This window comes from Tetrao urogallus (assembly GCF_951394365.1).
Source record: "Tetrao urogallus genome assembly, chromosome: 5".
In the NCBI taxonomy this organism is placed as follows: domain Eukaryota; kingdom Metazoa; phylum Chordata; class Aves; order Galliformes; family Phasianidae; genus Tetrao; species Tetrao urogallus.
The window spans coordinates 64706548-64728233 of NC_136818.1; the positions used below are offsets into that span (position 1 = coordinate 64706548).

Genomic DNA, 21686 nt, shown 5'->3' on the forward strand with positions numbered 1-21686 from the left:
CGGCTAGATTTAAGAGTAGGGAACTGGTAGGATTTTCTACCTGAACGTAACCTTTTTAGACCCAAACAAGTTTTCTTGCTTTCAAAAGTACAAATTCTTAAAAAACTGAAGCAGCCGTAAACATCAGCATCAGCAAAAGAAAGGCATAAGATAATATGAAGTCTCTAAAGAAAACAGAAGGAAATGTTTCTTGACATTCTGGAGTTCTGTCCAAAGAGAGAGGTCGTGGATAGGAAGATGAAGCACAACTTCATTGAACAAGTCAAAAACATTAAATTTTTGCAAACTGAGGTTCTCACACCAGGTCTCATCAAAAACCATTAATTTCAGTCCGTATCAGATAATTAATGTCAGATTTGTTAATCTGTTTCACTCCCTCTTATTTACGTCCTGTGAGTACACTGCAAGCCAACTATAAGTAAAGAGGTAAGAGAAGAAAGCTGTTCAGTGTGTCTGCATGGTATCAAATAACACATGGGTTCAGCAAGATGAAGTACTTTGGTGTTAGTCACCGTGCCTGGACTCAGCAGTGCTGAGAGGACCACCTTGTGCAGTCCATTGCTGTAGCAATTGCGATGATGAATCCCTGTGGAAGCACCTCAGACCTCCTTTGCTGGGGCCAGCACAGCCAGGCGCTCGGACTGCGGCTCTCCTTCAGACCTGGCAGTAAAATCGGGCTGCAGCCACATGTGCAGGATGGGCTCACACGTCTGCAGAAAGGCCATCCTGAAGTTAGTGCTGGAAGCGACAAATACTTGTGTCAAGTTTCCCAACATCTGTGGTGCGTAAATGCACGTAGAGTTAAACTGTCAGATTTTGTAGACAGCTTTTTACTTCTCAGTTTTGTGGCATGCAGGGAGCGCTTTCTCCAAGGTGACGAGCACTGTAGTTGAGTGTGGCCCGTGAAATAAGCTGCCACCAGTAATTTTGCACTTTTTTCTGGGTTTGGATAGAAAAACTGCACATAAGTAAGTAGTTCTCATATTCAAGCTTCCAAGAACAAAAACATGAGTTCAGTAAAATAAACATTTTCAAGTTTTCTTAAGCATATTTGGAATGCGACAATAGTCTTGGTGCAAATGCAGTGCTGGTGAAGGGAGCAGGTTTGTGGTAAGTGCATCCTGAGTGCTGCTACAGAAACCAAGGTGGTTTCTGTTGTTACTGTTTGTGCATAAGGAGGGGAGGAGATGGGAGATGAGAACTGTTGTTATCTGATGGTGGTTGTGGGACGAACCGTTTGGGTTCCGTGATGGAGCTGGCTATCTCAGCAGGGTTTTGGACCTGGAAATTCCTTGAGGACTTCTGTTCACATGAGGTTGCTAAATAGAACTGGGGTGTCTCTTTTGAATGCTGTTGGCTGTGCCTTAGGAGAAGTCTATTTTTGCCCAAGGAGGCTGTGGATGCCCCATCCCTGCAGGCATTCAAGGCCAGGCTGGATGTGGCTCTGGGCAGCCTGGGCTGCTGGTTGGTGACCTGCACACAGCAGGGGGTTGGGACTGGATGAGCATTGTGCTCCTTTGCAACCCAGGCCATGCTGTGGAAGCATAGGGAGCGGTACCCTGACTCTGAGGAGTGCTCTGCTATGGCTGATGCTTGTAAGCCATAAGTACTTGCAGTCTCTTGCTACAGAATCATTGGCATCATTATTTAGGTCTGTCTGGTGCAATATTCATTACTGGAGAACATTCACCTAGCCCCACATCCATTGTTAACTGTGAATAAATAGGATGCAGAATCATGTCTTTCTGTGGGAGGCTGTAATTTATGGCCATGGCTTAGGAGTGGTGCTGAAGAAATCCTTTTACTGTTCCAGAAGTACACTGGCAGGTGCCCTGGCAGGAGCTGATTTGTGGCTTTCTTGCGGATGTTGCAGTGTTGATAAATGTAATATTTTACCATTATTTAAACTCCCTTTAACTTTTATAGAAATATCAGGTTGGTTGGCTAAGCAGGAGCAATAGCTTTCTAGCACATCCCCTTCATTTTAATTTGATGTAGATCTATGATAAGATTTTACAGTTCAAATAAAATTACAAAGAAGCAGAAGTATTTATGCGGAGACAGTAAGAATTCACTAGTTTAGGGCAAACATCGATATAGTTGTAAAGCTTTATTGATGGGTTATCTTTCATCTGTAAACAACTACCTAGGTCTGTATTCATTTTACTCGTGAATTTGCAACTGAACTGCAGGACCAAAAATATAAATAATTCCAGAATTTGTGAGAAACAGTATGTGTTTTCAAGCTTCCTTGGTCAGTATGTAGTGCTTTTAGATTCGTTGTGTGGATTAATTTTGTTTTATTTGATTCTCTGTGTAAATACATATCTTTCATCACAGTAATCCTTTGCTTAAGATAACTGATTCTTATTTGCTTATTTTTCAGTGCAAGTGGTCCAGAAAAGGTTTCATTCGAACAAGGTGGTGTATTACTGATTGGTACGTTGCCTCTTTAACTTCTTTCTGACTGTATGTGTTGTATGCTTTTTTTTTCAGCAGCTGTCTCAAATAAGATGTTCATATACACAAAGAGTAAATTAGTTTCAAAGCAGTTACTTGAATTTGTTATTTATTGAGCACATAACACTCCGAGTTGTAGTGAGGCACGTCCAAATGTGATTTTAATATTGACACACATGTGCAGTTAGCATGGGATAATTTACTTCATAAGCAATCTTTTGACCAAACATGATCAAAACCTTTCAGTACCTGTGACCGAGTCCAGGATGTGGAGTCGCAGTGCAGAGCTGAAGGGATCCCAGCCCTCCCACCAGGCCGGACACGTCCAACAGTCTGCAGCATCTTGCCCAGTTCAGACACTGGGTGTTGGCAGGTGCAGCCCTCCGCTCCGGGGTTCATCAGGGAAACTCCTGTTCTTTATGAGCTCTTTAAGCCAGCCGTTTAAGACCCCATCCGGTTTCCACTGAAGCCGGTGGAGGGACTCTACTTTTACTGAATGCAGCTTTTTGACACCAGTTACTACTATGTTATTTTTAATGGAACAGAACTTTTATTCATCATATTCAGGTCAGGAATCCCAGTTTAAACCCAAGGCACGGTCCTGTTCTCTGTGAGCTTGCTTATTCTCATCCCAGAGTAAAATAAAGCACCTGGCAGCCCACCATTCACCGACCAGAGTTGAGGAGGGTGCAGCAGAGAGTAGGTGGCACGCTTTGCATCTTTGTGCTCATGGACTGCTTCAGAAATAACCCATCAAGTGAGTTTGATATAACCTGCCTGAAAACCGTCCCACATAAGATGTGCTGTGAAAATCTGAGAAGAAACAAACATTTTTACTCTTGGGATTATCCAACAGCCTAAACAAACCTTAAGGAGGTGAGAATTGAGGGCTGCAGATAACTGTGTGAATACAGAAGTTGAACATCCTTATGTTGTTGTATGTTAGCAGCTTTTTTTGGAAGTACCAGCTAGCACTGACAGGAGGTCTATTTCATATAACTGAAGCTATTTACTATCTCTGTTTGAAAATATATCTGTAATAACAATAATATTAGTATTAGTGTATGTAGGAGAGAGTAGCTGATTGTGCAAAAACTGTAACTGAGAGGGCGTGAATATTCTCCTTGGCTTCACACAAGGAGAGTTCAATAAACCCACAGATAGTTTAAATTTCTCCTGTCCCATCTGGAAATTTGACCATAGTTTTTCACCATTTAGTCGTTGTTCTGGTTTTTACTGCTTATTTTTGTAATAGTCACCTTAACACAAATGAACATAGAGTGCTTTGCCATTCCCCCTGTAGTTTTTTCATGTCTTAAAAACACAAGTTTGATCTTCAAGTCTTGAGTGCTCTTGGTTGTTTGCATAAGCATGTTTATTAGACTAAGCAAAAAAAAATTGTGAAAAATGAGAGAGCAGCAATCTTTTGCCCTTTACAGACTTTCTTTTGACCTAGAAATCAAACAGGTTGCTGCTGGATAATTTAAATCCTTGTTGATTTTTCTGTATCCATATAACATGACACATGACTCCGCCAGCAGAGACCTACTGCTGTGGGAGGCACCAGTTGCTAATCTGGCCTTTTCTCTTACATTACAAGAATTTTCTCTATTTGCAGGAAAAAAAAAATTAATCTAGGCATTTATGAGAAAAAGAAAAATAAAGCTCTTCATGATTAGATCTAAAATAAATGTTTTGTTGCGTGTTGGTAGTAAAAAAAAATAAAAAGAGTACTTTCTGGAAGGAGAAGTCTATAGTCAGATGTTCAGATCAGTTAATATACCATGCTTACTTTTCACAAGGGTGTGTTGGGAATAAAAATGAATAGACTCACAGCTTTTTCTGATCTGTAATGAGGTGAGATATGGTGGTAGGTTCCTGTTTGGAATAGTCTATGAATGTGATCCACATGATATACAGCAGAATCTCAAAGGCTTCTCAGGGCAAGTTGAAGAGCCAAGTTTTGTGTGAATTCTTGAAGGGAGCTATTAGTTTTAACTGCCTGGGGAAGCATCATTATAGGATGTACCTTGTGCAAGAAGCAGAGGGTTTCCAGAAGAGCAAGGAAGTTGCCTTATTTCAGAAAACTGCCCTCTTCTTCCTCCTCCTTTACTTGGTGATCTGCCCTGGTTGAGTTCCTCTCTGAATCCAGGTTTTCCATATCTATTATTCTTCATGAGCTTACTGTTAGTATAAATGAGGAATTAAGAAATTCTTTAAAGGGAATTTAAGGGGTACTCTTGAGATTTCTTTTTAAGAAATGGAAGGAATTTAAGAAAGCTTTCCATTTTGGATGGAAATCTGTACATGAGCCAGCAATGTGGCCACATCTGGGCACAGTAATACAAGTGGGACCTCGCCAGTGCAGAGCAGGGGGGCATATTCACCTCTCCTGACCTGCTGGCCATGCTTCTTTAGATGCAGCCCAGGGTGCAGCTGGCTTTAGGGCTGCAAGGGCACAGAGCTGGCTCATGTCCAGCTTGCCCTCCACCAATACCCCCTCAGGTCTTTTTCAGCAGGTCTGTGCTCTATCCTTTAATCCCCCAGCCTGTATTGGTAGTTGGGGTTGCCTAGGTGCAAGATCTTGCATTTGGATTTGTTGAACCTCATGACGTTCACCTCATGAAGTGCCCACTGCTCCAGCCTGTCTGGGTCCCTCTGGATGGCATCCCGTACCTCTGGTGTGTCGACTGCGTCCCACCGCTCTGTGTCATCAGTAAACATGCCGAGGGTGCACTCGACCCCACTGTTGATGTCACTGATGAAGGTATTAAAGAGTATTGTCCCCAGCACCAACCCCTGGGGAACACCACTCATCAGCCATCTCCATCCAAACTTTGAGCCATTGAGCATTGCTCTGTGGACTCAATCCTGCAGCCAGTTCTTTCTCAATCAGATACTTCACCCATCAAATCCCTGTATTTCCAATTTGGAGAGAAGGATGTTCTGGGGTAACGTGTCAAAGGCCTTAATGAAGTCCAGATAGATGACATCAGTGGCTCTTTCCTTGTCCACTGATGCACAGACACCATCATAAAAGGCCATAGTTTGGTCAAGCAGGATTTACCCGTGGTGAAGCCATGCTGGTTCTCCCATATCACCTCCGTGCCTTCTGTGTGCCTTAGCATAGCTTCCATGAGGATCTACTCCATGATCTTCCCCAGCACAGAGATGAGACTGACAGGTTGGTAGTTCCCGGGGTCATCTTATTTACCCTTTTTAAAAATGGGTGTGATGTTACCTTTTTTCCACTCACCAGGGATTTCACCTGATTGCCACGATTTTTCAAATATCAAGGAGAGTGGCTTGGCAGCTGCATCAGCCATTTCCCTTAAGACTCTGGGATGCATCTCATTGGGACCCAGTGCTTCTCTGCTCTAAAGGGAAAAGTTGTTTTTGAAAGCTGAAATCCCAGGAAAAGTAGTCTATCGCATGCTAGAGCTGATCTGTGATTTACCTTGCTGAGCACTGGGGAAGTGGACAGGAAGGCCAGGGAAGAGAGGTGATGCTGAGAGGGTGTGCAGTGGATGTTTCTGGGAAGAAAAGGCCAGAAATGCTTGGAAGGTGCTGGATTGAGCCGAAATAGTGGTCCTCAGTGAAGGAGAGAAATGAGACTGTCTTTCATTGCTTAATCTACTTGATCAGCATGGCTTCAAGGGGTCTATGGCAGGGCAACCAAGAAACTGTTTGCCTGCAAAGGGGAGCTGGCGGACCTGTTGTCCTTGGCGTTCACCTCAGCTCCCACGGACAAAGACAGTGCTGTGCCTCTTGGACAGAGAGCGTAGAGCTGGTCTGGTCTGAGCACCTCATCCAGCTGAACTGTGCCAGCAGGACAGGGCCCTTGCTGGAGCAGAGGCAACTTAATTTTGCTTCTACTCTTCCCATAACGTTTTTTCGGATCTAAGAACTGGCTACTTTTGACTTTATTGGCATTCTTTCTGTATGTGAGCACAAAGCCTTTTGAACAATGCAAAGCTGCTCCTGGGCATTAGGAAAGACTTCCTTACTCTGAGAGTGACCAAGCTAGGAACAGGCTTCCCAGCAGGGTGGTTGATGCCCCACCAGTACTCCAGAGGCATTTGGACAAGTGCCCTCAGTAACGTGCTCTAACATTTGGATTGCCCTGAGGAGATGCCCTGATTGGGCTGACAACCCTTGAACTATTGTGTTGTACTCTATAAAAAAAATTTTTTTTGAAACAGTAGCCATAATTTTAACATGTAGCAGTAATTTGCAGGTAGGATCTGATGGAACGTGCCACATTCTCATTTTCTGGGGGGGAGGATCTTGCTGTTAGGAAGGGCTGTTGTTTACCTACATCTGTGGGCCAAGAGTATTCAAGGTTTTCTACTTTCATTACTCTGGCCAAAAGAGCTTAATCACAAAACAGTGAGATGGTGTCATTTTTGAAAGCACACACCAGGTATCTAGGATACAAAAGGTCGCAGGCAGAGAGAATGTAAACCGGAATGCCAGCTTGGCTCTAACAGTTGCACAGATTTCTTTTTGCTGCTCAAGTGGGTCCTATCTGTGAGCAGTTGAAAACTAAAGTTCAGTAGGACAGCTTGCCTTCCAAGTGACTGTCAACCCACCCTGAGTGATACCTACTGTGTGATTAACATGATGAAAATAATACATTTCTCCATGTGAGCATGATTATAACAGAAAATTCCTTCTGCACGAAGGTTTTCTGCCTCAATGAAAAGTGGGAGTGTGTGAAGTGATTTAAGGTACAAGAATACAGTTGTATGCAGGTATGTTGTCAAGTCTTGTAGTATTCCTCTTACAAATGCCATTATCAGCCAAAATCAGCCAAATCTTGTGCAGTCTTGTAGCAAATTCCAGTCCCCGTGTCAAAGAATGTATGCTTTAATACTGAATATGTTCTAAACAGTCCTCACAGCAAGAGGTTGGAAAAATAGGGTGGACATGCAGTGATCACAGGAGGCAACTCAGCTTTTATACAGGAGGGTAGAGGAAGGATTTCTTTTTCACAGGGGCTTGAAGTTGGTTTCAACGATTAATAATGAACTTCCAGTATGCCCCTATTTCTCTTCTTCCCCTACCCAACTCCATATCCATCAAACTTCCTTAGCAGCAGTGCGCTCTGTTTCAGGGCTCCATGTTAGTCCATGGCTCGACTGCAGGGCAGCACTCAGCTCCTGCCGGCTGCTCCGGAGGATGGCGTGGTGCTTCCCAGCCAGAACGCTGCCAGCAGCTGTGTGGGGCAGCCATGGGCTGTGGCCGGGCCCAAGGGACTGCTGCCCACTCACTGCCTCGTGCAAGCAGCGAGGGACGGGTCAGTACTCCTGCTTTCAGGGTAGAATGCAAAGCAGTGACGTTTTACAAATTTTGCTCGTTTTCTGAGACCAGTTCCTCATCATGCAGCACAGTTGGAGCTGAACTCCTGGTGTCCTTTTCCGTGCTGGAAGTACCGTGCAGACTGACCGCTGCTGTCTTGGTGTTCTGTGTGCAGGGGCTGAGGAGGAGCTGCAGTTACACAATTCAGCCTTTAATGTCAGCAAAATTGTGTATCAGTAGCTTTTCATTTTGTTCACTTCACAGCTTTGGTAGGTGTTTAACCACAACATATAAACTTGAAGTTGGTTTTTTTCACGCTCAATTTTGGGTTTTAATCATTTTAGTGAGAGAGTGCTGCTCAATTTCCATAGACTAACAGACAGAAAGCTTTTCATTTTCATATTATGCATATTTTATGCAGAACCCTACATGCAGTTTTATTTGTGAATGACTTGGTGTAAGTTTTATGATGCTTATTGGCAATTGTCTGGTGATGATAGCTTAATTTGCACAGTCTATGTGAGTAAATCTAAAGGGAGTGTGAGGGAAAATACATTGTTACTGTGTTGAATGCTTTGCTGAATGCAACAAATGTTTTTTTCTTTTATCCTGAGTCACTTTATTTTTTTCCTTTTTTTTTTTTTTTTGTCATAGTGCCTTTGACTTGGTAAACATTCATCTTTTCCATGATGCTTCCAATTTAATTGCTTGGGAAACAAGCCCATCGGTTTACTCAGGAATACGGCATAAGGCTCTTGGCTATGTGCTTGATAGGTATGTATTGGCCTCTCTCTATCATCTTTGTTCTTCATAAACAGTTTATAAAGCATGTTCCAGAAGGCACATGTAGAAATGTAGAGATTTTTATTCTGTGAACTGAAAATAGACTATGAGAGTTTTCTACACAGTGTCCATTACAGATCGGTTTATAACAATTACTCTTCTAAAATAAACTAGTAAGTTTGAAGAATCTCTCTAAGGTCACCAGAACTTAGTAGAAAGTAGATGTCTTTTTATAACATGTTAGTTAACTTATTTTTAGTCTGCGTGGCATCTAATAAAGCTGATTTTTGTGTTTTCAGTTAAAGCGTAATAGAAATTAGAAATTGATAGAAGGCTCTGCCCCAGAGGGCTCAAGGAGTGCTGGGACACTGCTCTCAGATGCAGGGTCTGGGTGGTGCTGCGTAGGGACAGGGGTTGAGCTCTGTGACCACTGTGGGTCCCTATCAGCTCAGGATGGTCTGTTACTCCTTGATTTTAGAGATTCTGATTGAAAGAGACCTTTGGGGGCCGTCTCGTCCATCCTCCTGCTCAGAGCAGGACTGACGTTAACATTGGGTCAAGTTGTGCTAGGCTTACCCAGCTGAGTTTGAATAGTTCCACGTGCAGTGATTTACAGCTTCTGTGGGGCACCTGTTAATGCGTTTGACCATCCTTTTTGTGACTTTGTTTTCCCTAATATCAATTCAGAATTTCCCTCAATGCAATTTGTATCCATTGCCCCTCATCTTTTAGTTCATGTTGCTGAAAGTCCAGCTGCAGCTCTTCTGTAACCACGCAGGTGACAGAGCCTCCCTTGTCTGCCTGTCCTGTAAATGAACAAGTCCAGCCCTCTGAGCGTCTCCTCATACTGCACGAGCTCCAGCCCCCTCAGCATTAAGCCCTTTTGGTGCTTCAATCTCAATTCTAGCTGAGCGCAGTGGGTGCCTAATCTTTCTAAAGGGGTGACAGTGTTTGCATGCAGTCGTCACTATTATTAATACCATCGTGGTGTATACCAGTGTTACAGATTTGATTCCTTTGATAGTGAGAATGGTGTGTTCAACAATCCCAGAAATACCCCCAGAATTTACAGCTGCCCTATTCAGCAATTATAAAGTTAGAAAAAAGACCTCTTGTCTCAAGTAAGACAAGATGCTTTCTGCATGGGCATACGTGTGCTGGTAATGTAAGCAGGTACTGCTCTGATGAGGCACTGCTTGACCTCATGTGTGCCCGAGAAAGTGAGCTTTAAAGAAGGCACAGTACACACCTGGCACACAGTGCTTTCCATGGCCTAAGATGATGCTTAGACTGGGAAAAACAAAAGCAGGGCACTGTGTGTTTTTTCTGTTCATTGTGTTCCCTTACCTGAACATTTGATTTTCTTTGAGTCACAAAGTACACAGATGTGCACCTTTGGAAGTTGCGTTCCCTGGCAGCACACCTGTTGCCCTTCTCAGGATTTCATGTCATTATTCTATGCGTATCTCTTCCTCTTAGACATCTGCTTAGATGTGGAAAAGTGTTGCTTTTTAACACGGGATTTAAGAACAGTGCATGCTTTAGTGATAACAGAGAAAGCAATAGATTCCAGCACATGCTAATTTGCTGACTGAACTGAACACAGGGACTTGGATCTCTGCAACAAAAAGCTGATGAACGCTGGTTGATCTGCACTTGGGACTCACTAGTTGGTGTGTGGATCTCATGCTCTGGCAGCATGACGTTGTCCCATTCCCTGCTGACCCAGCAGCACACCCAACCTGGGGATCACAGAGGCCTGGTCTGAGCAGAGCTGGCATAGTCGTCGTGACGTTATGACATCACATTGTACCCTGGGCTGCCGCTTCCCCATGATTTTTACGGGGACTTCTCTGAGCCCAGGGGGCCCGGGGCATGAAGCATGACAGGGCCACCCAGACAGAGGAGTCACGGGCGCCTGCTGGCCTCTGAAAGCTCCCCATGGCCAGGCTCAGGCCAGCAGTGGGCCCTGCTGCCCTTGCCTGTGCAAGGGGAGTTGGGCCCTGGGGCAGATGCTGACTCCTGCCCACCTCCCAGCCCTGTGTGCCTCGAGCTGCTGAGGGAGGGAGTAGGCCTGGGACTGGGGGAGGTCACTGCTCAGCCGGAATTAGGCCCTGGCTGAGGGGACAGACATGTTCCGCTTGCAGCCGTTCCTCCGTGCAGTACACACAGCAACGCTTCAGGGAGTTCCCACCATGAATCACTGTTTACTTTCCTGGCTGTCTCCTGCAGGAGCCTGGAAAGTAGCGCTGCCTCTGAACCAAACTGACACACTGTAAAATATCTGTGAGTGTAATGCTGTTGTTTTTCAGCCTGCTCAGGGGACATCTGATCGGTGTCGATAAATACCTGAGGGGAGGTGCAAAGAAGATGGAGCCAGGCTCTGCCCAGTGATGCCCAGGGCCAGGCCCACAGGCCGTGAGCACAAGCTGCAGCCCAGGAGCTCCCCTGCCTACAGGCAGCACTGCTGTGCTGGGTGGCTGGCTGAGCCCTGGCACAGGGACCCGGAGGATGTGGGATCTCCTCCTTGGGATCTCCTGTCCCGTCTGGACGTGGGGCTGGGCACGGCTCTGGGCGGCTGGGCTGACACAGGGGTGGTCAGAGGGACAAAGAAGGCAATGCCATTCTGGGATTCTGTGATTCCCTATCTAAATTTTCATTTTAAAGCATTCTAAAATGTGGAATATAGTATAAATGCCTTTTCGGTCGCTTTCTATCTGCTGAAATGCCACTTCTTTCTCAAAGTGTTGCTTAGTTAGGCAGGCAGATAGTTGAACGGAAGATGCTGTTTTTTCCCACTGTATACAAGTAGGTGCTTTTCCTGTGTACTCCAGCAGAGGGCTAAGTAGGAATTTCTCCAAAATAGGCATTTATTTTCACTTCTGGGATATGGTGATAAAAGGATAAACAGGAGTTATTCAGTCTACGTGCTCTTCTGTCTGAGATTCTGTGATACCACTTCTGCAGGCTGCTCAAATCATCAGAGAACACAGCATCACTTGGTTTGTAAATATGTAGCAAGGAGAGATTTGTAAAAAAACTCGTACTTAACTGACAGAGCTGCAGTTAGATCAGGTTCTGTAGTTTGAGAGAGATTTGTGTGTTCCGTAACATACAGCATGTATCAGTGTGAGAAAGACCTTTTTTTCCCCCCTCCATTGGTCTGCTCTCTTTTTCTTACGCTTTGCACTAGGGGACTTTAGTAAACCGGTATAAAACTCATGTGTTACCTTCTACACACTTGTTTGCACCATACAGTGTGCTCCGTTAGCTAATTTTAGCTTTGGACCTCCCACGATGCCCTGGAAGCAGTAAGGTAATACGACTGTAGCATTAGTGTCAGCCGTGGGTCAAAAATGTCATGATGGTATATCATTAAAATGTGACACTGCCAAAAACTGCCCCTACTTCCCTGTCCTTAGAAAAGAAAACCTTCAATTTTAGGTTGCACACTACTACTGTGAGTTTGCATTCAGATGAATTGTTCATTTTGAGAGAGCAGCCAGCCGCAGATCCGGACCTCCGTAGTGAAATGATGGGCTGTCTCGCACAAAAGGGGAGTTCTGTAAGAGCAGTGAATAATGGGAAACCCCTTTCATCGGCATTGCTAACCTTTTGGCAGCCACCAGCAAACTCTATTCTGATCTGCTGATTGGGGAGGACAATACACTGAAGCTCACTTTAAATGAATGCTACCACCAACAGTGTCCCCATTCAGAGGGTTTTGGGAACCATCTTTGACCATTGTCTGCCATCACTCCTTCAGACAGTAGGAAAAGGGAAAGTGAGAACGTCTATAGGGGGAAAAGTGCTTCTTTTCTTGGCTTTAATCTCTCTTTAAAGCTTCATAGATCTACATTTCCAGCTGAGCTACTGGAGCTATGCAGTGTCAGATAAATACTGAAGGGAGAGGTTTCAAGCTGAGCTTTTAAATCCCCTTATCTGCATGAACTAATAATGCAGATTTAGTGCTGTTAAAAACAGAGACTGGTAAGTCTTTTCCTTCAAAGCCTTTAAACTGCTAAAGAGCATTTAACAGCGATGCAGTTCAAACCCAGAGAACAATACTGAGAAGGAAAACAGTTTAATGAGCTAAAACTTCACTGAATGAAGCAGAAACACCTTCTCACAGTTGATTTAGGTCACTGTGGGAGTAAGTGAAAGCACAGCTCTGTTCACTCGGCATCTTCATAAACATGAATTAAGAACAGCCTTTTCATGTAAGGTAAAAGCTATCGCAATTTGATGCACAGAAAACAAGGGAGTTTGCAAATACAGCTCGTGTGAATGACTTCAACGACTAAAATCGTCAGATAAGTTGGTTTCTCAAAATTATTAATTATTAACGCATCTGTAAGGCAAGCTTTTAGCGCATCAGCACGAAGCTTCGCAGTATCTCTAAATTACTGAGGAGAGGGGTTAGAGAAAAAGGGAAATTAAAAATAAATTAAAAAGAAAAAATGCACCGAGCAAGTGGTTTAAAGTTGTCATTAAAGGCTCCTTCTGGGTGAGTCTGTTGATAACTTGGTAATGTATTTTGAGAGTAAAATGGTTAAATCTGTTGTGGTGTTACGAATTTTTAGCTTTAATGAAATTAGAAAATAAATAAGATAGCTAAGAGAACACTTTGGGGACAACTAGCTGGGATATGCTGAGCCAAACCGTGAAGAAGATGTGTGAAATATTGACTATTTACGAATGCATATGTAAGGTGTATGTATAGTATTAGTCTCTGTAATGAGTTGTGTCAGCACTAACGTAAACGCAAAATGAGTTCTCTGGAGTCACTTACATTGTTCCAGATAGATGCAAATGCAATCAAAACTGTGCGTGCTTTCTAAATCAGAATAAGAACACTTGTTTTCTTGTTTTATAAAAAAAAAAAACAGAACAAAACAAAACAAAACCCACAGCCCGTAACAATTATTCCAGGCCCATCTGGGGTAATTCACATGTACAATTAGCCCTGCTTGCATACTGCTTGTGTCTTTTTATTTTTGGAAGTTAGACAGCTTAAACAGCATATAAGGTTAAAAAAGGAAATATATGTTGCATTTAATTTCAGTCTTTTGTATCTCTGCTTTAATTAATTAACATTTATGTTTCTGTATTACTTGTGTGGTCCTTTACCAGGGAAAAGTGTCTGCTGAATTTAATAGCCTGGTTAGGGATTAATTAGAGACCGTAGAAGGTTCTTTAAAAGTATTGGAAAATTTTGTTAAGAACAGGGATGCTGAGACATCAGCCTGATACGATGTTTCTTGGTGTGCCAGCCATATAAACTTCCTGAAATTATCTAGAGCACTCAGATCCATAAAACGATTTTTTTTTTAAAGAAAGTGACAGTGCTTTTCTGTTTTCCTATTGAAATGTTCCCTGGCCTAGTTCAACAGAAACATTTTTACATTACAACTGTGAAATCTTGGCATAAAGCTCCCCTTTGTGCCCTTCATTATTTTCTCACAAATATAGTCCATTGTCACATAGCTGAAGTTAATTTGATCAACATTGGGACATTTAACTTTTATGTCCGGTCAAAGGAGCTGTTTCATGCTCATTTTGGGTATTCAAAAGAAATGATTGCCAGAAAAATAATGTTACTATTAACAATTCAGAGCAATTAGTTTCCCAGGGAGAGGCAATGTGATGCACCGGCTCCACACAACTATTCTTTGTCATTTTATGGATGCTCATCAGTCAACTGTCACATCTTCTCAAAGACCCCTCCAATCTAAATGTTTCTCTTTGGGCTTTTCCCAGAACTAGCAGCTGAATGAGCAAAAGAAAAGCCACTTGGTTTCTAGGCAAAAGAAAACTTCACTCTAAAGATCTGGGTCGTTTGAGAAGATTCTAGGAGTATAGGAGTAGCCTGCTGCTTTTTTTTCTTGACTTTTTTTTTCCCAACATTGTTTTTAATGTCAAGTGAAAAGTCTCTGTAATCATGTATCTTCAAACATTTAGAGAATATCTTATGTATTCCGAAAGAATGCACTCTGAGGGCAAATAAACCTTCTATCCAAATGTCATCCAACAAAGGTTTTAAACCCTAGATCACATTCAGAAAGGCAGCTTTTCATTAAGCACCCTGTGGCTCACCTCATTAATATTCAGTCATTCCCCCCCTTAAACTAAGGTTAAGTACCCTCAAAATTAGCGTGTTTGTATAATATGCTCTTTAAGGAGTAAATCCAGCAAAATTACGTTGTTACTTTCGACCTGTCAAATACAGTCAGAGATGCTTTTTCTTGCTTATTTTTCTATTGGCTTGAGCTTTTGACACAACATCAGAAATTTAACTAAGTTCTTCCTATTTATACAAACACCCTTTGAATTTGATTTAGATTATATTTTTAACAGAAAATTAATTTTGTTTTGTGTTTGGGGCTTTTTTTTTTTTCTTAATTTTTTTCTTTTTTCCTATTAACAACTAGGTGGATGGAGCTTTGAGCAGCTTGGTCTAGAGGGAGATGTCCCTGCCTATGGCACGGGGTTGGAACTAGATGATCTTAAAGGTCCCTTCCAACCCAAACCATTCTGTGATTCTACTGTGGCAAGCCTTTGCAGTGTTTCTTATTCAAGTTATAAATTAAAGATATGTTTATGTCAAAAATAAGTCTGTGCAAAACCAGTTTGCAAGGAAATTCATAAATGGAGAATCAGCAATCCAAGGTCCAGAATGCTCAAGAAATTTCAGTACTCAGGAAGGTATATTAAAAAAAAAGATAATATGTGAAGTCACACTTCACCTTGCCTTTCTAATGGGACCAAAGTTGTAGCTTTCGGAAGTGATGTTGAAAATAAGAAGCTATGAGGTTTCTTGGAGGGTTTTTCAACAATAGCTTTCACAAATACAAATTCACTGCCTTACTGTCAGATTGCACAACTGCCAAAAATGCCTGTGAGCTAGGGCCACCTTTGGTGGGAATGTAAGCCTTCACCTCATCTTTTATAAGGATTCTGTTCTTCTTTAATAGCTTCTCAGCTGGCTACCATGCCTCTCTGATAGAATGCAACTGATGTAACGACAGGCTAGATGTGGTATGACAAGATACTACCCCCGAGATAGTCTGTGTAATTTAGGAGACAACTGAAGATTTTTCTCTGAAAATGCCTTTATATAAGAATGTACAGGGTGTGTCATGTGCTTATGAGGTTATATTTCTCTTTATACTACACTTTTTTCCTTAGAGATTTGGGGGCTACATAAAGAGCAGTCATTAGTCTCTAGCTAAAGGTGACACACATCAACATTCATTGTGGTTTGTGCCTTTTGAAATATTCTATTGTATAGCCATATAATCTTACAGGATAGCTGTGATTCAATTAGAAAGAATCTATATGGGCTGTTGATCCAATTTTTATTCATTTGCGGAGAAATGAAAATAAATTGCTATTGTGATTTTATTTACAAGCCACTGAATGCTCACTGCAAAATGATGCAATGAGCTGCTAGTTATAAAACGGAGAAATGGTTGAAAGAGCTCCATTCTGCTTCCATTTCATTCTACGGACACAAAGTGAATAACCGTCTTTCATCGTTTTTACTCCCATAGGAAGGCTGGATCACTGAGAATATGGTTGTTGTCCTCTTGTTTTGTATTCTGTAAAGAGACAGATTCTGCCTAACGAGTAAATAACCATTTGCAAGTTACAGCATTTCTAGCTCCTTGTCCATGTGCCTGAACAGGAGCTGAAGTATCTGTAGATGGGCTTTGCCGAAGCTCTTCATGCATCCACAGTAGCTGTAACTGTTTCACATTTAATTAAAACTTCTTTATGTTTCCATCAATGTTTAAGTTGCATCTAAGATGGTTCAGTTTCTTACTTCAGCCAAAGAATCCATTCTATGATTCTATGAAAAGAATCGATCCTGCTATCCATCAGAATTTCTTTGATCAAGTGATAGCAGCAGATTTTTTTCAATCATTTAAAAGATAATTTTTCCTTTGCTTTAGCAGTTCTGATATTTTTGTCATGTCACCCTTTGTTTCCTCTGTTAAGTTGTCCACTGCAGCATGATTTTCAAGGGGTTAAATGCCCAGGCTAAAAAATTTGTCAGATTTGTTACTGGTCAGCTTCTCTTTAATTTGAGCATTTTTGAGTCCTTTGCAAGTGAAGTCTTCCTGTGTTTCTCATAATTTGTGTTACCCCTTTCTAGAACTGCGTTCTTTCCATTACTGATTCAGAGCCCATCTGAGTCTAGTTGGCTCCCCAGGCAAGCAGTTGATGCGTGCTGGTTTCTGTCGCTAGCAGCAGGCAGTGGCATGGCGTGGCTAACATTCTGTCTCCTACCTCTGCCCCCCATGTAAGCATCCCCACGAGGCTAGGCTGGGAAAGGTGCCTGCTGCAAGTCAGGTGGGATTTCTGGCAAGATATAAATGTGGCAAGATTCCATTCTGCAACAGTTCTCCCTGGTGAACTGCATAGGACTCTATGCAGCGTCTCTGATCTGAATTTTTCTAGAATTGTCACAAAAATACTTTTCCCAGTTGCAGTGAGTTACAGGATCAGTGTGCCATTGCCATGAATCCCTGTTGTTTTGAGACTTGCTGTTAGCACTTTTGACGCCAAGCGAACACAGGGTTTTTGTTTTACTCCACCACATCCAGGCCTTGTAGGGCAGTAAAGAATAATTGCTGTGTGTCCGTCTCCATGCAAATTACGGCAGTTATCTGCTGTCTGCTGATGAACAAGAGTTACAATCATTGAGGAGATTCAAAGATTATCTGAAAGAATCTAAGTCTTCCGTGGTAAAGTAAAAGAAGATTCAAAAAGAAATGCAGTTTCTGTTTCTTCTTTTTGCTTTCTTCTACATCAGTTGAAGAACAGGAATATTTCTTTGTGATGTAGTGGCAGCACCGTAAAATTGTATTCTCCTGTAGTGAAATTGATAAGTACTTACATCATTATACATGGCTGCTATTTCATTAGGCGAATGTCAGTGTCGGGTAGGATCATGGTTTTATCAATATAATGAAAATACCAGTCAAGTAAGGAAAAAGTCACAATTTTCCAGCTCTAAAAATTGATTTTTATTGCTCTTCTTGTAATCCTTTCTTTGGATTAACTATTTATTATTGATGTGGTCTTTCTTTTAATCTTAATAGCTGCTGACATTGTAATTAATTAAAAAATACAACATTTTTGCCCAAATGGCACTATATTGAAATTAAAAGTGAACATCACATATTAGTTAAACAACCCTGGCAAGTGCCTTGAGTGCTAAGATGATTGCCTAAGCTTTTTGACAATTCCCTTTCATCTTGCTGTATGCTGCTTGACCTTTTGAGATGTTTGGTGTTATTAATAGGTTTGAGCTATTATATCAGAAAGAACAGGGCACCAGAATATTATAAAGTTTATCTTTCTAATGACAGTGCTACTACACCCAAGGTATGCCAATGAAGGCACTTGGATCTTTTGAGACGCACTTAGGCAGTCACCGTGTAACTTCTGTTAAGGAACTGATGGTGTTTTCTGGAATTTGTTCCTCAGTATGGGCCTGGGAATGCAAAGTGCAGCAAGCAACCGTTGCCCGCACTGCGGAAGGGAACGTGCAGAGGAGACACGGTCCTGTCTTTGAAAGCCCTCTAGAAAGCCTCTGGCGGAGAGGTTTCCGTTGCTTGCAGAGAATCCACACGGGCCACTTCTTGGGTGTAGATGTGCAAGATGATCTTTTTAACTAAAATTTGTAATGGAAAGAGCAATGAGGATAGGAATGACATAAATCTCACAGGCCATGCTGCAACTCATGGCTGCTTCTGCGTAAGCCAAAACATAACATTTCAGTGTCTGGATCTTCAGTGTCCTAACACAGCTGTGGTTGTAGAAGACAGATTTCAGTGTCACCATTCCTGGCCATTCCAACAAAATTCACTGCAGAAGTTGTTATTACCTCTAGCAGTGTAGATCTACGGAAACAAAAGTGCACGTGTCCTTTCTATCCATCGTTCTGCTGTTTTCATACCAGCCCTTAGCTCCCACCAGTGGTCAGGTTGCTCTCTGCTTTTATTTTACTCCTTTTGAGATATTCCTCTCTGGAGCAAGAGCCTGACCGAGCAAATGCAGGCTGTTGTGAGCGCACGCAGGCCCCTCTGCCCCCCCACTCCCCGCTGCCTGTGGGAGGCCAGTGGGCGCCTGGCTGTGCCAGCTTGTGCCAACTTGTGCCAACTTGTGCCAGGCTGCCCAGCAGTCCCGGAGCCTGGAAGGGCCTCACCCTTTTAGGCAAAGACATCAGTCAGTGTTGATTTTACTGACCTTGGAGCAAAACAACTTCTGGTCCAGAGCTGTGCTTAGTTTTACAGTAACCAAGATGAGTGGTTTATCTTGAGAAATGATTGCTGCACCCCGACTGAGCTGTCATCTGTTCTCTTTGTGGCTGTTCATGATTTTCTTTATCTTATGAAAGAACACTGTATGTCGGAAGCCATATTTTATTGTAAAAGTAGTTTTCATCTTTAATTCTTCTGTGTGAATAATGTAACAAAATCTAGAGATTGTGGAAATGTAATTTCTTACCCCAGAAGTTGTATGAGAAATATGGATATTCTCCTACTTGCTTAAAAACATTTCTCTGTTACGAAAACGTGTTCATTGAATGGAATATAGTTTGGTATTTGGTTGTTTCTTCCCAAGCAGTGTGTCGGTGTTCCTCCTTCTCTGCCGTTCATCCTGCATGGCAGAGCTGCCAGTTTTTATTTTGTTATGTTATTGTGGTGCTAAAAAAAAAAAACAACAAAAACCCTCAAGTCCCTCTTTTCAGCAGTGTCAAGTCAGGATGAATTGGCCAGGAAAGCATGTTTATAGACTGTGTGAAGAACTTTGTCTTTGTGTGGGAACGCTGGTGACACTGGTATGGCTTGCCTGAATGAACTGCGATGACGCGGCTAATAAGGTGTCCTGCTGAGTGCTGCCGCAGCCTTTCTCAGACCTCCCACTTAATGCCATTCAGCTCCAGCTCAGTGTAGCTAATTTTTCCCATTCCCTCAATTCTTTAGGCCCCCCTTACAAACAGAAAAGTCAACTTTCACACCGAGGGGAAGATAAGTGCTTTAGGAAATAATCGTGTAAACAGAATGTTACCTTCTGACCTGATGCTGATACCTTGATCTGGGACAAAACCCAGCTGGCTATTGCATTAGACATGGCTATTAAAGGAATAATGCTGCTGATCCTCCTTACAAAGTGCCCTGAGAAATGGTTTAGCCAAATCACAGTGCCTCTTGTCACACTGAATCATGTTTAGCTGCTCTCTTCCATGACCAAACTGCTGATATTTAGATGCTCCCTTGTCTTCTTTCTAGTGGCAGTATGACAGGGGGATAAGTATGAGAACAAGTGAAAGTCGGTGCTATTTCTGCTAGCCCTTTTATTTTCTCAATGAATTTCAGTGCTTTGAAACATACATACCATATTTTAAGGAGTATGTGGTGTGAAATGTCCACAGTTGTAAAGGCTGAGTACTTTAAAGTGGGAAAAGAAAACGACAAAAGGATTTCAGTGTTTCCAGTGACATGGAATTGTTTGTTTTAAGATCAGACTAACCTATTCCTTTTGATTCTCAATAACTGAGACTAAAATGAGTAACTACATCAGACCTCCAGGAGCATCAGGGAGAAGAAGAATCTCTGCCTTTTAGTCACTTGAGTCTTGACAGGAATTTGGCATCCGGATCTCCTAAAAGAACTTAACCTTCACAATCCTTGTAGCAGATACTACCACTCGGACTTAGAAGTCCACCATTTCATAGAAGTTATTTGACTGTCCTGGATTCCAAGAGCAGATGTTCGGCACTTGCTTTTACTGTGGTGTTTTTTAAATTTCTCTTTAGGTTTGCCGCTTGCACAGGTCCGTGCTCTGAGCTGGATAATTTGGTCATTGCAGGCAGGCCAGTTTGGCTCAGTCTAAAGCTGTTCAGCTTCATACTTAAAGGATTTCAGCATTTTCTTGTAATTCTCGTGATGCATCCAGAATAACAGTTTTGTCAGAGGCCTTTGGGAAGATGTGTTAGAGGGCTGCCATGCTTAAAATCACTGAAATGTCTCAGGTAGTTTCCTAGCAGTCTGTTTGATAGGAGAGCAGGTGCATTTCCAGTGTAGACCAAGTAACTTCTTTTGTGGCTTTGTAAGTCACAGTTGTTGATAGTTAGTGTGAGACAACCTTTCATTATTAGACCAAAATAAGAATTAAGCGTATTTATTTTGCAGCAAACAAATCACAATAGTAATTTAACATCAGTTTGCACCCTTACCCTTAATTTAGCACTTAAAAATATTGTGAACCATGGATGTAAGTATGTAATGTAAGTATGTGACTTTAATGGTTGACCTTACTCAAAAGTTACTATTCTTTGGATATATATCCTTATACTGTTGTGTCATCTGTAAAAAGCTGCAGCCTGTAATCTCTTAATGGCCCTGTATGGTCACAACCAGCAGCACAATTCGCTTGGGGCACCGACGGTTTCCTTTGCTTTTTGGTACAGATTTCTGGAAGTGAAGTGCTTGTGCTTCCTCACAAATCATGGCATTTTTAGCCAAGAGCTAGCTATTTTGTGACAAAATTTTTAGAAGAGTTGTACAGGAATGTGTGGATCTTTAAAGTCTGCTGAAGCTCTTCAGGAAAATCTGATAGTCAGCAAGTACAGGTTAAAAGAAATAACATTAGGTCCTACCATTAAAAATATTAAATGAATGCTGGTGTTTGATTGGCTTTTTATACAGATTTATTGCTCCGCAAACTGATTCATGGCATCACTTTAAAAAGTATTATTTGATTCATGGTTAAAGCAAGGGTATTGTTACAGCAACCTACAGCACAGTAAAGATGCATGGATTTTGAAGCCTTCCTTCTTCATTTGCAAACACTACCTCTTGTTAAAAGAGTAAAGATGGTCTTTTGAGCTCTCATTTACTTGTATACTTAACCAATGTTGTGTCTGTGGGATAGAATGCAGAAGTGAGGAATGGAGCATTTTTTTTTGTTACCCCAGCCCTAACACCTTTGTTGTGCAGACTTGGTCCTGGTGAGACTCTCAGTGTTTTACAGTACGGTGTACAGTTTCTATCCAAGTCTCTTTAATGCCAGATGTTATTCCTGCAATGTTGCAGAAGAAGGAAATGTTGCTGAACTGTTCTTTATTG

The 21686-nt window shown here is 42.1% G+C and overlaps 1 protein-coding gene across 1 annotated transcript in view; it reads left to right on the plus strand.

The window, feature by feature from the left end:
* Positions 1–21686, plus strand: part of INPP5A (inositol polyphosphate-5-phosphatase A) — a gene marked incomplete at its 3' end in the record, with an annotated part of 209557 nt that overhangs the window by 120076 nt on the left and 67795 nt on the right. The window contains exons 7-8 of the mRNA XM_079535402.1: positions 2387–2439; positions 8416–8535. Of these exons, the coding sequence (XP_079391528.1) occupies positions 2387–2439; positions 8416–8535 (173 nt within the window). The remainder of the gene's footprint in view (positions 1–2386; positions 2440–8415; positions 8536–21686) is intronic.